The sequence below is a fragment of the Oncorhynchus mykiss genome, chromosome 31 (genome assembly GCF_013265735.2).
Source record: "Oncorhynchus mykiss isolate Arlee chromosome 31, USDA_OmykA_1.1, whole genome shotgun sequence".
Classification (NCBI taxonomy): Eukaryota; Metazoa; Chordata; class Actinopteri; order Salmoniformes; family Salmonidae; genus Oncorhynchus; species Oncorhynchus mykiss.
This window is the reverse complement of record NC_050571.1, coordinates 12,331,757-12,347,521: the sequence shown is the minus strand read 5'-3', so window position 1 is coordinate 12,347,521 and position 15,765 is coordinate 12,331,757. Positions and strand designations below refer to the sequence as shown.

General features: G+C 48.2%; 1 protein-coding gene across 2 annotated transcripts in view; it reads left to right on the top strand.

Moving 5' to 3' along the window:
- The window catches only part of LOC110504586 (ephrin-B1-like), a 154,077-nt gene extending 138,573 nt beyond the window's left edge, over positions 1 to 15,504 (top strand). The window contains exons 5-6 of one of the 2 annotated variants that reach the window (XR_005041128.1): positions 9,061 to 9,740; positions 14,174 to 15,504. Coding sequence is in view for 1 of the 2 variants with exons in the window: in XM_036969561.1 (XP_036825456.1) it covers positions 9,061 to 9,467 (407 nt within the window). In the remaining variant the exon portion in view is untranslated. Of the gene's footprint in view, positions 1 to 9,060; positions 10,077 to 14,173 lie in introns of those variants that run through there. The other variant, XM_036969561.1, reaches the window with a different exon arrangement.
- Positions 15,505 to 15,765: the final 261 nt, after the last annotated feature.

Below are 15,765 nucleotides of genomic sequence, written 5' to 3'. Positions count from 1 at the left end.
TACTCTTCCCCAGATCTGTGCCTCGACACAATTCTGTCTCAGAGCTCTACGGACAATTCCTTTGACCTCATGGCTTGGTTTTTGCTCTGACATGCACTGTCAACTGTTGGACCTTATACAGGTGTGTGTCTTTCCAAATCATGTCCAATCAAATGAATTTAAGACAGGTGGCCTCCAATCAAGTTGTAGAAACATCTCAAGAATTATCAATGGAAACAGGATGCACTTGAGCTCAATTTCAAGTCTCATAGCAAAGGGTCAGAATGCTTACAGTGGCAAGAAACAGTATGTGAACCCTTTGGAAATACCTGAATTTCTGCATAAATTGGTAATAAAATTGTATTTGATCTTTATCTATGTCACAACAACAGACAAACACAGTCTGCTTCAACTAATAACACAAACAATTATACGTTTTCATGTCTTTATTGAACACACTGTGTAAACATTCATAGTGCTGGGTGGGAATTTTATGTGAACCCTTGGATTTAATAACTGGTTGACCCTCCTTTGGCAGCAATAATCTCAACCAAACATTTTCTGTAGTTGCGGAATAATTTTGGAACATTTATTTACAATACTGTTTCAGTTCAGCAATATTCTTGGGATGTCTGGTATGAACTGCTCTCCTGAGGTCATGTAACAGCATCTCAATCGGGTTGAGGTCAGGACTCTGACTGGGCCACTCCAAAAGGCGTATTTTCTTCTGTTGAAGCCATTCTGTTGTTGATTTACTTCTGTGTTTTGGGTCGTTGTCCTGTTGCATCATCCAACTCCTGTTGAGCTTCAATTGGCCTTACATTCTCCTGCAATTCATTTTTATTTATATGATAGCAAGCTGTCCAGGCCCAGGAAGCAGCAAAGCATCTCCAAACCATGATGCTCCCTCCACCATACTTTACAGTTGGGATGAGGTTTTGATGTTGGTGTGCTGTACCTTTTTTTCTCCACACATAGTGTTGTTTCCTTGCAAACAACTCAACTTTAGTGTCATCTGTCCACAGAATATTTAGCCAGTAGCGCTGTGGAACATCCAGATGCTCTTTTGCGAACTTCAGACGTTCAACAATGTTTATATTGGACAGATGTGGCTTCTTCTGTGATGTCCTCCCATGAACACCATTCTTGTTTAGTGTTTTATGTATCGTAGACTCGTCAACAGAGATGTTAGCATGTTCCAGAGATTTCTGTAAGTCTTTAGCTGACACTCTAGGATTCTTCTCAACCTCATTGAGCATTCTGCACTGTGCTCTTGCAGTCATCTTTGCAAGACGGCCACTCCTAGGGAGAGTAGCAACAGTGCTGAACTTTCTCCATTCATAGAAAATGTGTCTTACCGTGGACTGATGAACATCAAGGCTTTTAGAGATACTTTTGTAACCCTTTCCAGCTTTATGCAAGTCAACAATTCTTAATCTTGGTTCTTCTGAGATTTATTTTGTTCAGGCAATGCTTCTTGTGAATAGCAAACTCAAATTTTGTGAGTGTTTTTTATAGGGCAGGGCAGCTCTAACCAACATCTCCAATCTCGTCTCATTGATTGGACTCCAGGTTAGCTGACTCCTGACTCCAATTAGCTTTTGGGGGAGTCATTAGCCTAGGGGTTCACATACTTTATCCAACCTACACTGTCAATGTTTAAATTATGTATTCAATATAGACAAGAAAAATACAATAATTTGTGCGTTATTAGTTTAAGCAGACTGTGTTTGTCTGTTGTTGTGACTTAGATGAAGATCAGATCTAATTATATGACCAATTTATGCAGAAATCCAGGTTTTTCCAAAGGGTTCATTTACCTTTTCTTGCCACTGTGTGTAATAAAGTTTTTCTGTTTAATTTAAAAATATATATATTTTATATATAAAAAATTAAAAAGCTGTTTTACTTTGTGAATATGGGGTATTGTCTGTAGATTGATGAGGATAAAATATATTTTTAAGCAATTTGAAACTAAGGCTGTAACGTAACAAAATGTGGAGGGGTCTGATAATTTTCCTAATGCATTGTATTTATTCTCAGTCATGTGAAATCCACAAATTAATGAATTCATTTAAATTGAGTTCCTCATATCAACTGTAACCCAGTCACTCTCTTTTCCATTAACCCTCCTTCCCTCCCCCTCCTCTAATCCCTCTTCCCCATCACCATCTCACGCTCTTTTCCATTAACCCTCCTTCCCTCCCCCTTCTCTAATCCCTCCTTCCCTCCCCCTCCTCTAATCCCTCCTTCCCTCCCCCTCCTCTAATCCCTCCTCCCCTCCCCCTCCTCTAATCCCTCCTTCCCTCCCCCTCCTCTAATCCCTCCTTCCCTCCCCCTCCTCTAATCCCTCCTTCCCTCCCCCTCCTCTAATCCCTCCTCCCCTCCCCCTCCTCTAATCTCCCCTCCCCTTCCTCCAATCCCTCCTCCCCTCCCCCTCCTCTAATCCCTCCTTCCCTCCCCCTCCTCTAATCCCTCCTCCCCTCCCCCTCCTCTAATCCCTCCTCCCCTCCCCCTCCTCCAATCCCTCCTCCCCTCCCCCTCCTCCAATCCCTCCTCCCCTCCCCCTCCTCTAATCCCTCCTTCCCTCCCCTCCTCTAATCCCTCCTCCCCTCCCCCTCCTCTAATCCCTCCTCCCCTCCCCCTCCTCTAATCCCTCCTCCCCTCCCCCTCCTCCAATCCCTCCTCCCCTCCCCCTCCTCTAATCCCTCCTCACCTCCCCCTCCTCTAATCCCTCCTTCCCTCCCCCTCCTCTAATCCCACCTCCCCATCACTACCTCACTCTCTTTTCCATTAACCCTCCTTCCCTCCCCCTCCTCTAATCCCTCCTCCCCATCACCACCTCACTCTCTTTTCCATTAACCCTCCTTCCCTCCCCCTCCTCTAATCCCTCCTCCCCATCACCATCTCACTCTCCCCCCCATCCCCACCTCACCCTCCCCCCCATCCCCACCTCACCCCCTCTCCTCCCCATCACCACCTCATCCCCCTCTCACCACATCATCCCCCTCTCCTCCCCATCACCACCTCATCCCCCTCTCACCACCTCATCCCCCTCTCCTCCCCATCACCACCTCATCCCCCTCTCACCACCTCATCCCCCTCTCCTCCCACTACACAAAGGGATGAACTCGCCTCACTTCGTGTTCTTAGGAAACTATGCAGTATTTCGTTTTTTTAATGTATTATTTCTTACAAGTCTTATTACATGCAGCAGGGAGGAACTATTGGATATAAGAGCAACGTCAACTTACCTACATTACGACCAGGAATACGACTTTCCCAAAGAGGATCCTTTGTTCGGACCTCCACCCTGGACATTGGATCTCATCCCAGTAGTCGACCCAAAACAACGGCGCCGCAGAAGGGGCTGACGAAGCCACCTGGCCAGGCTCCTTAGACGTGCACATTGAGGATAGTACTAGCCAATGTCCAGTCTCTTGACAACAAGGTAGATGAAATTCGAGCAAGGGTTGCCTTCAAGAGAGACATCAGAGATTGTAACATTCTCTGTTTTACAGAAACGTGGCTCTCTCGGGATATGTTGTCGGAATCGGTTCAGCCACCGGGCTTCTCCATGCATGGCTCCGACAGAGATAAACACCTCACTGGGAAGAGAAAGGGCGGGGGTGTATACTTCATGATTAATGACTCATTGTGTAATCATAACAACATACAGGAACTCAAGCCCTTCTGATCACCCTACCTAGAATTCCTTACAATCAAATGCGGGCCATTTTACCTTCCAAGAGAATTCTCGTCAGTTATAGTCACTTCTGTGTACATTCACCCTCAAGCGGACACAAAGACGGCCATCAAGGAACTTTGCTGGACTATATGCGAACTGGAAACCATACATCCTGAGGCTGCATTTATTGTAGCTGGGGATTTTATAACAAAGCAAATTTGAGAACAAGGCTACCTAAATTCTAACAGCATATTGATTGCGCTATGCGCATGGGAAATACCCTCGTCCACTGCTACTCTAACTTCCGCAATGCATACAAAGCCCTCCCCCGCCTCCCTTTGGCAAATCCGCCCACGACGCCATCTTGCTCCTACCTTCTTATAGGAAGAAACTCAAATAGGATGTACCAGTGACGAGAACCACTCAACGCTGGTCCGACCAATCAGAAGCCACGCTTTGATCACGCGGACTGGGATATGTTCAGGTCAGCCTCAGAGAACAACATTGACCTATATGTTGACTCGGTGAGTGCGTTCATAAATAAGTGCATTGGAGATATTGTACTCACTATTAAAACCTACGCTAACCAGAAACTGTGGATGGATGGCGGCATTCACACAAAACTGAAAGCGCGATCCACCGCATTTAACCATGGGAAAGAGGTCTGAGAATACGACTGAATATAAACAGTGTAGTTATTCCCTCCACAAGGCAATCAAACAAGCTAAATGCCAGTACAGGGACAAGGTGGAGTCGCAATTCAACGGCTCAGACACAAGACGTATGTGGCAGGGTCTACAGGAAATCACAGACTACCAATAGAAAACCAGCTACTTCACGGACACCGATGTCACGCTTCCAGACAAATTAAAAACCTTCTTTGCCCGCTTTGAGGATAATACAGTGCCACCATCGCGGCCCGCTAACAAGGACTGCGCCCCCCACTCTCCTAATTGCTCCCTATCCCAGTCTGTTGTCCCCACAAGATGGCTACCATTGTTCCTGTACCCAAGAAGGCAACGATACCGCCCCGTAGCACTCACTTCTGTCATCATGAAGTGTTTTGAGAGACTAGTCAAGGATCATATCACCTGCACCCTACCTGACACCCTAGACCCACTTCAGTTTGCATACTGCCCCAATAGATCCACAATCCATGCAATCGCCACCACACTGCACAATGCACTATCCCATCTGGACAAAATAATACTTATGTAAGAATGCTGTTCATTGACTACAGCTCAGCATTCAACACCATAGTACCCTCCAAGCTCATCATTAAGCTTGAGGCCCTGGTTCCCCACCCCACCCTGTGCAATTGGGTCCTGGACTTTCTGACGGGCCGCCCCCAGGTGGTGAAGGTAGGAAACAACATCTCCACTTCACTGACCCTCAACACTGGGGCCCCACAAGGGTGCATGCTCAGCCCTCTCCTGTACTCCCTGTTCACCCACGATTGCGTGGCCATGCACGCCTCCAACTCAATCATCAAGATTGCAGACGACACAACAGTAGTGGGCTTGATTACCAACAACGACGAGACTGCCTAGAAGGAGAAAGTGAGGGCTCTGGGAGTGTGGTGTCAGGAAAATAACCCACATTGAGGGGACAAAAGTGGAGAAGGTGGACAGTTTTAAGTTCCTCGGCGTACACATCACAGACAAACTGAAACGGTCCAGCCATACAGACAGTGTGGTGAAGAAGGCGCCTCTTCAACCTCAGGAGGCTGAAGAAATTTGGCTTGTCACCCAAATTCCTGACAAACTTTTACAGATGCACAATCGAGGGCATCCTGTCGGGCTGTATCACAGCCTAGTACGACAACTGCACCGACCTCAACCGCAGGGCTATCCAGAGGATGGTGCGGTCTGCACAACGCATCACCGGGGTCAAACTACCTGACCTCCATGACACCGACAGCACCCGATGTCACAGGAACGCCAAAAAGATCATCAAGAACATCAACCACCCGAGCCACTGCGTGTTCACCCCGCTTTATTCCAGAAGGAGAGGTCGGTACAGGTGCATCACAGCTGAGACGAGAGACTGAAAAACAGCTTCTATCTCAAGGCCATCAGACTGCTATACAGCCATCACTAACACAAAGAGGCTGCTGCCTACATTGAGGCCCAATCTCTAGCCACTTTAATAAATGGATCACTAGTCACTTCATACAATGCCACTTTAAATAATGCCACTTTAATAATGTTTACATATCTTACATGACTCATATCACATTTACAGTTCAACCACTCCACAAATGTCTTGTTAACAAACTATAGTTTTGGCAAGTCGGTTAGGACATCTACATTGTGCATGACACAAGTAATTTTTCCAACAATTGTTTACAGATAGATTATTTAACAGTGGGTCAGAAGTATACATACACTAAGTTGACTGTGCCTTTTAACAGCTTGGGAAATTCCATCAAATGATGTCATGGCTTTAGAAGCTTCTGATAGGCTATTTGACATAACTTGAGTCAATTGTAGGTGTACCTGTGGATGTATTTCAAGGCTTACCTTCAAACTCAGTGCCTCTTTGCTTGACATCATGGGAAAATCAAAAGAAATCAGCCAAGACCTTAGAAAAAAATTATAGACCTCCACAAGTCTGGTTCATCCTTGAGAGCAATTTCCAAACACCTGAAGGTACCACGTTCATCTGTACAAACAATAGTATGCAAGTATAAACACCATGGGACCACGCAGCCGTCATACCGCTCAGGAAGGAGATGCGTTCTGTCTCCTAGAGATGAACGTACTTTGGTGCGAAAAGTGCAAATCAATCCCAGAACAATAGCAAAGGACCTTGTGAAGATGCTGGAGGAAACAGGTACACAAGTATCTATATCCACAGTGAAACGAGTCCTATATCGACATAACCTGAAAGGCCTCTCAGCAAGGAAGAAGCCACTGCTCCAAAACTGCCATAAAAAGCCAGACTACGGTTTGCAACTGCACATGGGGATAATGATTGTACTTTTTGAAGAAATGTCCTCTGGTCTGATAAAGGAGGGACTGGTGCACTTCACAAAATAGATGGCTTTATGAGGAAGGACAATGATGTGGATATATTGAAGCAACATCTCAAGACATCAGTCAGGAATTAAAAGCTTGGTTGCAAATGGGTCTTTTCCAAATGGACAATGACCCCAAGCATACTTCCAAAGTTGTGACAAAATGACTTAAGGACAACAAAGTCATGGAATTGGATTGGCCATTGCAAAGACCTGACCTCAATCCTATAGAAAATGTGTGGGCAGAACTGAAAAAGCATGTGCGAGCAAGGAGGCCTACAAACCTGACTCAGTTACACCAGCTCTGTCAGGAGGAATGGGCCAAAATTCACCCAGCTTATTGTGGGAAGCTTGTGGAAGGCTACCCGAAATGTTTGACCAAAGTTAAACACATTTTTTGACCCACTGCGAATGTGATGAAAGAAGTAAAAGCTGAAATAAATAATTCTCTCTACTATTATTCTGACATTTCACATTCTTAAAATAAAGTGGTGATCCTAACAGACCTAAGACAGGGATTTTTTACTGGGATTAAATGTCAGGAATTGTGAAAAACGTAGTTTAAATGTATTTGGCTTAGGTGTATGTAAACTTCCGACTTCAACTGTACATACTGTATTTTATACCATCTATTGCACCTTGTCTATGCCGCTCGGCCATCACTCATCCATATATTTATATGTATATATTGTTGTTTATTAGGTAGTTGTGGAATTGTTAGATGACTTGTTAGATATTACTGCACTGTCGGAACTAGAAGCATTTCGCTCCACTCGCAATAACATGTGCTAACCATGTGTATGTGACCAATAACATTTGATTTGATTTTATATCTCCCCTGGCCTCTCCTTGGGCCTCTCACCTGGCCTCCCACCTGGCCTCTCCCTGGGCCTCTCCCTGGGCCTCTCACCTGGCCTCTCCCTGGGCCTCTAACCTGGGCCTCTCACCTGGCCTCTCCCTGGGCCTCTCACCTGGCCTCTCCCTGGGTGTCTCACCTGGCCTCTCCCTGGGCCTCTCACCTGGCCTCTCCCTGGGCCTCTCACCTGGCCTCTCCCTGGACCTCTCACCTGGCCTCTCACCTATTCTCTCCCTAGGCCTCTCCCTGGGCCTCTCCCTGGGCCTCTCACCTGGCCTCTCCCTGGGCCTCTCACCTGGCCTCTCCCTGGGCCTCTCCCTGGGCCTCTCACCTGGCCTCTCCCTGGGCCTCTCACCTGGCCTCTCCCTGGGTGTCTCACCTGGCCACTCCCTGGGCCTCTCCCTGGGCCTCTCACCTGGCCTCTCCCTGGACCTCTCACCTGGCCTCTCACCTATTCTCTCCCTAGGCCTCTCCCTGGGCCTCTCACCTGGCCTCTCCCTGGTTCTCTCCCTGGGCCTCTCCCCTGGCCTCTCCCTGGGCCTCTCACCGGGCCTCTCCCCTGGCCTCTCCTTGGGCCTCTCACCTGGCCTCTCCCTGGGCCTCTCCCCTGGCCATCTCGCTGGGCCTCTCCCCTGTACAACTGTGGCCTAGATGTTTGAAACATCTTTCTGTAGTCTAGGCTATTGGGTTGTCTGTGTCAGTCCTATTCATCTGAGTGATGTTGGGTGTTGACCACAGATTACATTTACAGGGTCATCTTGATTTTAAACTAATTCAATTAGATGACATCAACAGCTCTTCTCAATCCCCCTAAACAAATGCGAAGAATTCATGATTGTTCTAGGCATTAATTTCATTAAGCTTGGGTGGAAGGTAGCCTAGTGGTTAGAGTGTTGGGTCAGTAACCAAAAGGTTGGTGAATCAAATCCCCAAGCTGCCAAGGTCAAAATCTGTCATTCTGCCCCTGAACAAGGCAGTTAACTCACTGTTCCGAGGCCGTCATTGTAAATTAGAATGAGTTCTTAACTGACTTGCCTAGTTAAATAAAGGTTAGATAAAGTTTAGATAAGCATACATTCCTGTAACTGAATGCACAATTGGTTGCATTCTACAAACTCACCGTTTTCTTTATTTTTCTCTCCCTCTCCCCCCTTTCTCATTCTCTCTCTCCCCCCCTTTCTCATTCTCTCCCTCCCCCTTTCTCATTCTCTCTCCCCCCTTTCTCATTCTCTCCCTCCCCCCTTTCTCATTCTTTCTCTACCCCCCTTTCTCATTCTCCCTCTCCCCCCCTTTCTCATTCTCCCTCCCCCTTTTCTCATTCTCCCTCTCCCCCCTTTTCTCATTCTCTCTCTCACCCCCTTTCTCATTCTCTCTTTCCCCCCTTTCTCATTCTCTCTCCCCCCCCTTTCTCATTCTCTCTCTCCCCCCTTTCTCATTCTCTCTCTCCCCCTCTCTCTCATTCTCTCTCTCCCCCTCGCTCTCATTCTCTCCCCTTCTCTCTTCCCCTCCCTCCTCCAGACTCTATAAACCAGGACAACAGGTCAGGAGGTTCCAGCAGCAGTGACAGCATCCTGGGGTCAAAGGTTGCTGTGTTTTCAGCCATCGGAGCTGGCTGCATCATCTTCCTCCTCCTCATCCTCTTTCTCGTCATCCTGCTCATCAAGATGAGGAAGAGAGTCCAGAAGCACTCTCACGCCCAGCCACACCCCTCCACCATGGCACTCAGCACGCTGTCCAATCAGAGCAAGCTGCCTGGCAGCGGGGGCACAGCCGGGACGGAACCCAGTGACATCATCATCCCACTGCGGACGGAGAATAACTACTGCCCTCACTACGAGAAGGTGAGCGGTGACTACGGACACCCTGTTTATATCGTACAGGAGATGCCTCCGCAGAGCCCAGCCAACATCTACTACAAAGTCTGAGAGGAGGAGAGGAGAGAACATCTACTACAAAGTCTGAGAGAGGAGGAGAGGAGAGAACATCTACTACAAAGTCTGAGAGAGGAGGAGAGGAGAGAACATCTACTACAAAGTCTGAGAGGAGGAGAGGAGAGAACATCTACTACAAAGTCTGAGAGAGGAGGAGAGGAGAGAACATCTACTACAAAGTCTGAGAGGAGGAGAGGAGAGATGGAACATCCACTTCAGTGTGAGTTGAAGAGAGAAGGACAGGAGAGATGGAACATCCACTGCAGTGTGAGTTGAAGAGAGAAGGACAGGAGAGATTGATTACTCTGCTACTGGACTGTTTTATTTTAATTTGGGGACTTGGCTTTTAACAAGCCCTTGTTTTTCTACCACCTACTGACCTAAGGAAAGGACACCTGACAGTGGACCATGGACTGATCCAGAAAAACTGAACTGACAGAAACTGTCCAGTACACCTCGTCCTGTTGATGTGATGTTTTACCCTCTATCCTCCTGTCCTCTATCCTCCTGTCCTCTATCTCCCTGTCTTCTATCCCCCTGTCCTCTATCCTCCTGTCCTCTCCTCCTGTCCTCTGTCCCCCTGTCCTCTATCTCCCTGTCCTCTATCTCCCTGTCCTCTATCTCCCTGTCCTCTATCCCCCTGTCCTCTATCCCCCTGTCCTCTATCTCCCTGTCCTCTATCCTCCTGTCCTCTATCTCCCTGTCCTCTATCCTCCTGTCCTCTATCTCCCTGTCCTCTATCCTCCTATACTCTATCCTCCTGTTCTCGATCCCCCTATCCTCTATCCCCCTGTCCTCTATCTCCCTGTCCTCTATCTCCCTGTCCTCTATCTCCCTGTCCTCTATCCCCCTGTCCTCTATCTCCCTGTCCTCTATCCCCCTGTCCTCTATCCTCCTGTCCTCTATCCTCCTATCCTCTATCTCCCTGTCCTCTATCCTCCTGTCCTCTATCCCCCTGTCCTCTATCCCCCTGTCCTCTATCCCCCTGTCCTCTATCTCCCTGTCCTCTATCCCCCTGTCCTCTATCCCCCTGTCCTCTATCCCGCTGTCCTCTATCCCCCTGTCCTCTATCCCCCTGTCCTCTGTCCCCCTGTCCTCTATCCCCCTGTCCTCTATCTCCCTGTCCTCTATCCTCCTGTCCTCTGTCCCCCTGTCCTCTGTCCCCCTGTCCTCTCCTCCTGTCCTCTATCCTCCTGTCCTCTATCCCCCTGTCCTCTCCTCCTGTCCTCTGTCCCCCTGTCCTCTGTCCCCCTGTCCTCTGTGCCCCTGTCCTCTCCTCCTGTACTCTCCTCTAACCCTAACCAAACTGGGGTTCTGGGTTCAGTATCTTCCACTACATTACTATCCCTACACAGCACAGTGTACTAGTTACTAGACCACTACACCTGTGTGTGTGCGTGTGCGTGTGCGTGTGCGTGTGTGTGTGTGTGTGTGTGTGTGTGTGTGTGTGTGTGTGTGTGTGTCAGGCAGGCCTCTTTGCTGGGGATCCAGGTAGCTCAGGTATCAGGCACAGTGTGTGTGTTCCACTCTCCCCTCACACCTCTACTGTCTGCCTTTACTGTCCGTAGTATGTTTGATGGGAGATTCCCTGGATCCTGCATTACTCCACAGACCTGTTGTGTTTGGTAGATTTCCCTTCAAACACACAATGTTTAGAAGCTACGATCTCACTGTTTCCTCCACTCTTTCACCAACACCACCACCCTCTCATTTTCCCATGGAGATTACCTGGGTCTACACTGTTTATGGACCTGTGTGTGTGTGTGTGTGTGTGTGTGTGTGTGTGTGTCTGTGTGTGTCTGTGTGTGTCTGTGTGTGTCTGTGTGTGTGTGTGTTCCACCTGCCTGATAGGATCTTAGCCATGCTCCAGGTATTCATTACCTCTTTTTAGTGCTGTGTGTTTGAGACTGTGTCTTCTGCAGGGGGGGGGGGGGGTTAAAACAGATAGTCATGTGACGGAACAGAAGTCAGTAGGATGGAACTAAAGGAAAAAGATGGGGGGGGGCTGTTGAGTGTTGGCTCCGGTCTTTGGATGACTCAGCTGAGGCTAGAGTGACTCATCCTCTTAGAGTTGTGCTGTGAATGAAAATGATGTGCTGAATATTCCATACTCAACACACTGAACAAACCACAGCCAGAGAATAGAGAGGGAGCGACAGAGGGAGCGACAGAGGGAGAGAGAGAGAGACAGAGGGAGAGACAGAGGGAGGGAGAGACAGAGGGAGGGAGAGAGAGAGACAGAGGGAGAGAGTGAAAGAGAGGGACAAAGGGAGAGAGAGAGACAGAGGGGGGGAGAGAGAGGGAGAGAGACATAGAGATACAGGGAGAGAGAGAGAGGGAGAGAGGGAGAGGGACAGAGGGAGAGAGACAGAGGGAGAAAGACAGAGGGAGAGAGACAGCGGGAGAGAGGGACAGAGGGAGAGAATGAGGGAGGGAGTGAGAGACAGAGGGAGAGAGAGAGAGACAGAGGGAGAGAGAGGGACAGAGGGGGAGAGACAGAGAGGGAGGGAGAGAGTGAAAGAGAGGGACAGCGGGAGAGAGAGAGAGAGAGAGAGGGGGAGGGAACGAGAAAAAGAGAACAAGAGCGGGAAAGTGAGAGAGAGAGAGAGAGAGAGGGTGGGAGAAACAGAGAGAGAGAAAGAGAAAGAGGGAGACACCCCTGTCCGACTCCCGGTTCAACCCGTGCCATCACCCTTTAAAAAACGAACATCCCCTGTACTCCATACTCACTTACCCTCTACCCCACGATGCAGAACAACACCACACATCACAATAATCAAAACCTCACCACTTCTACAACTGTGAATCCATATCATCTTCCCCAGCTGTACAGACGCCCCCCCCCCGACACATCATATCTCCTGAAATATCTCCACACTTTTGATCATTTCATAGAACTCAAATTCCACCCTCAGGCGCAACCTCTCACACAGACATTCCAACAGAGAAAAAACATGAATCACAGTTTCACGACACAGAAAGGACCCCCCTGTCCGACTCCCCGTTCAACCTGTGCCAACCAGCTGTTAGTGGCCAGGGCTCCATGTTAAATCTTCCACTGCATATCCCCTGACCTCTTTGATACCGGTAGAGCCCCCTCCATCTAAAACCCACCATACTCTCCACCCCACATTCCCCCTGCCACTGATGTGCCTTCACTCCTGTTAGGCTCCTAATGTTACTCACCTTAATGCAGAGGTTGTAGAGGGCTTTACCTCCCACCCCTTCAAACTCCCCTAGGCTCCGAGTCTTAAAATCTAACAAGTCCTCTAGACCCCGTTGCCAGTCCCCAGTCTCTGCCGTCACCTGCAGTGGCAGTGGGGGCAGGTTGAGGACAGCCAGGTTATGCCTCAGGGAAGATGCCACCAGGTTGTTGATTTTCAGCACCCTCCCTCTATATGACACTTGGGACAGGAGCCACCTCCACCTGGCCAGTCTTGACACCACTGCCTGTGACAGCCCCTCCCAGTTCTTCCTGACCCACCTCTCCGAGCCCAGGTACACCCCCAAAATGTTAAGCCCTTCACAACCCCACCTGAAACCCCCTGGAAGCAGAGGGAGGGGATCCTATTCCGTCATGCCCCACATAACAGTTCTTTGCTCTTGCCCCAGTTCACCTTAGCTGATGAAGCTCCCTCATAGACCTTCAGACTAGTCTCTAGTGCCTGCATATCCTGACCATCACAGAAATGTTACCTGCATATGCCCAACACTGCTATGCCTGTCAACACACCCATACCTGTCCAGCACACTCCCTGCAGTCTCCTGCGTAGGATGCCCCGAAAAGGCTCAATGGCTAGTGTGTATATAACTGCCCCAATAGAGGACATCCTTGTTTAATGCCCTGTCTCACCCAGACTGGCCTACTGAGCCCCACTCCCACCTTGACCATACATGATGCCCCAGCATACAACATCTTCACACCGGCCAAAAACCTTTCCCCAAACCCAAACACAGACATCACGTTAAACAGATACTCTTCATCCACTCTATCAAAAGCCTTCTCTTGGTCTAGAGAGACCAGTCAAAGTTCCTATTAGAAAACCTTGACAAGTCCAACAAGTCCCTAATTAAGAACAAGTTGTCTGCGAGCATCCCGGTTCACAATACTGTATGTCTGGTCCTTGTGCACTATCACAAGGACCAGATGGGATTTCAGTCTGTTATCGAGGACCTTGGCAAATATCTTGCAGTCCTCACAGAGCAATGCCACAGTCCCCTTTTTTTGGGTAGGAGAGTCAGAGCCGCCTGACGACAGCTCATCGGCAACTTTCCTACCCCAACGCATTCACGCAACATGCAAAAGAAGTCCAGTCCAATTATTCCCCAGAATTTTTTATAAAACTCCTCTGGGCGTCAAACGACCCCCGGTGCAAGGCCGGGGGACATCTGGGTTCCGGCCTCTGCCAGTTCATGGGACAACAGGGGAATGTCCATTTCATCCCTCTGTGCCAGAGAGAGTTTAGGGAGTTCTGAAATCAAAATCTGAGCACACACAGGATCACACAGTTCTGCCCTATACAACTCAGTATAAAACTCCACAGTCTGCTTCTGCATCTCCCCCACCACAGAGGTCACCCGCCCAGCTGACAGCCCTAGACAATGCATACCCTTGGCTTCACTGCTCTGTCTTCTGATTATTCATTCGCAAATCTCAAAGAAGCTTTATGATGATCCTTTTTCCCTTTGGTCTCATTCAGGAACCTTGTCAGTTCCCTCACCGTGTACTGTGACCCCTCTGCCTGACTGGCTGTCAGCTACGGACCCATTGAGGAGGAGTCTGAAAAGAAAGCCTCTTCCTCAGACTCACCTTCCTCCTCCTCGTCTCCATCTCCCATCCTGACCACCTACCTCTCTAGTCGGCGCCCCTCCCACCCCAGCACTATAGCATGACTAGACCCAGCCTCATCTACACCACCATCTATAACATGACTAGACCCAGCCTCATCTACACCACCATCCTCTGTAATAAACGGAAGCAGATTCGCAACTACAACCCTTGTTGAAGGAGTCGAAAGAGGAGAAATCAGCACCAACACATCCCCTACAAATATTCCTCTAGCAATCAGCCTACCCACCAAATTCACTATTTTCATGAACACAACCAGAGCTTTGTTCATTCTGGAAGCAGAATGTCTAAATTCTGTTCACTGACCACGAGCAGGACCTCCTCCACTTTAACTCCATTCTCAGGAACGCACCTGAATCCATGTCGTAACGACAGTGTCTCCTCCACGCTAGGCTGAGACGCCATCACACACACTACACCTTCCAAACCCCAAGAAACTAAAACTCTGTCCTCTTCCAACCTAACTTTGAAAAAAACAGCAGGTACCGCTAAACTAAGTGTGTTAACTCTCCACCGTAGAAAATAAACCAACAGTGTTAACCCTCCATCATAGACAATAAACTAACAGTGTTAACCCTCCACCATAGACAATAAACTAACAGTGTTAACCCTCCACCATAGACAATAAACTAACAGTGTTAACTCTCCACCATAGACAATAAACTAACAGTGTTAACCCTCCACCATAGACAATAAACTAACAGTGTGTTAACCCTCCACCATAGACAATAAACTAACAGTGTTAACTCTCCACCGTAGACAATAAACTAACAGTGTTAACCCTCCACCGTAGAAAATAAACTAACAGTGTTAACTCTCCACCGTAGACAATAAACTAACAGTGTTAACCCTCCACCATAGACAATAAACTAACCGTGTTAACCCTCCACCATAGACAATAAACTAACAGTGTGTTAACCCTCCACCATAGACAATAAACTAACCGTGTGTTAACCCTCCACCATAGACAATAAACTAACCGTGTGTTAACCCTCCAACATAGACAATAAACTAACCGTGTGTTAACCCTCCAACATAGACAATAAACTAACCGTGTGTTAACCCTCCAACATAGACAATAAACTAACCGTGTGTTAACCCTCCACCATAGACAATAAACTAACCGTGTGTTAACCCTCCAACATAGACAATAAACTAACCGTGTGTTAACCCTCCACCATAGACAATAAACTAACCGTGTGTTAACCCTCCGACATAGAAAATAAAATGTTTAAGAAAAGACCAGATAGAATCAAGAAAATAAGTTAGGACAGAGCCCTCCACCCGGACTCTGAACTACAAAACACTCCCAGCATGCACTGAGAGAGGGAGAGAAAGGGGGAAGGAGAAAGAGAGAGAAAGAGGGGGGAGGGAGAAAGAAAGAGAAAGCATGCAAGAGAGGGAGAGAGAGAAAGAGGGAGGGGGAGGGCAGTACAAAGAGGG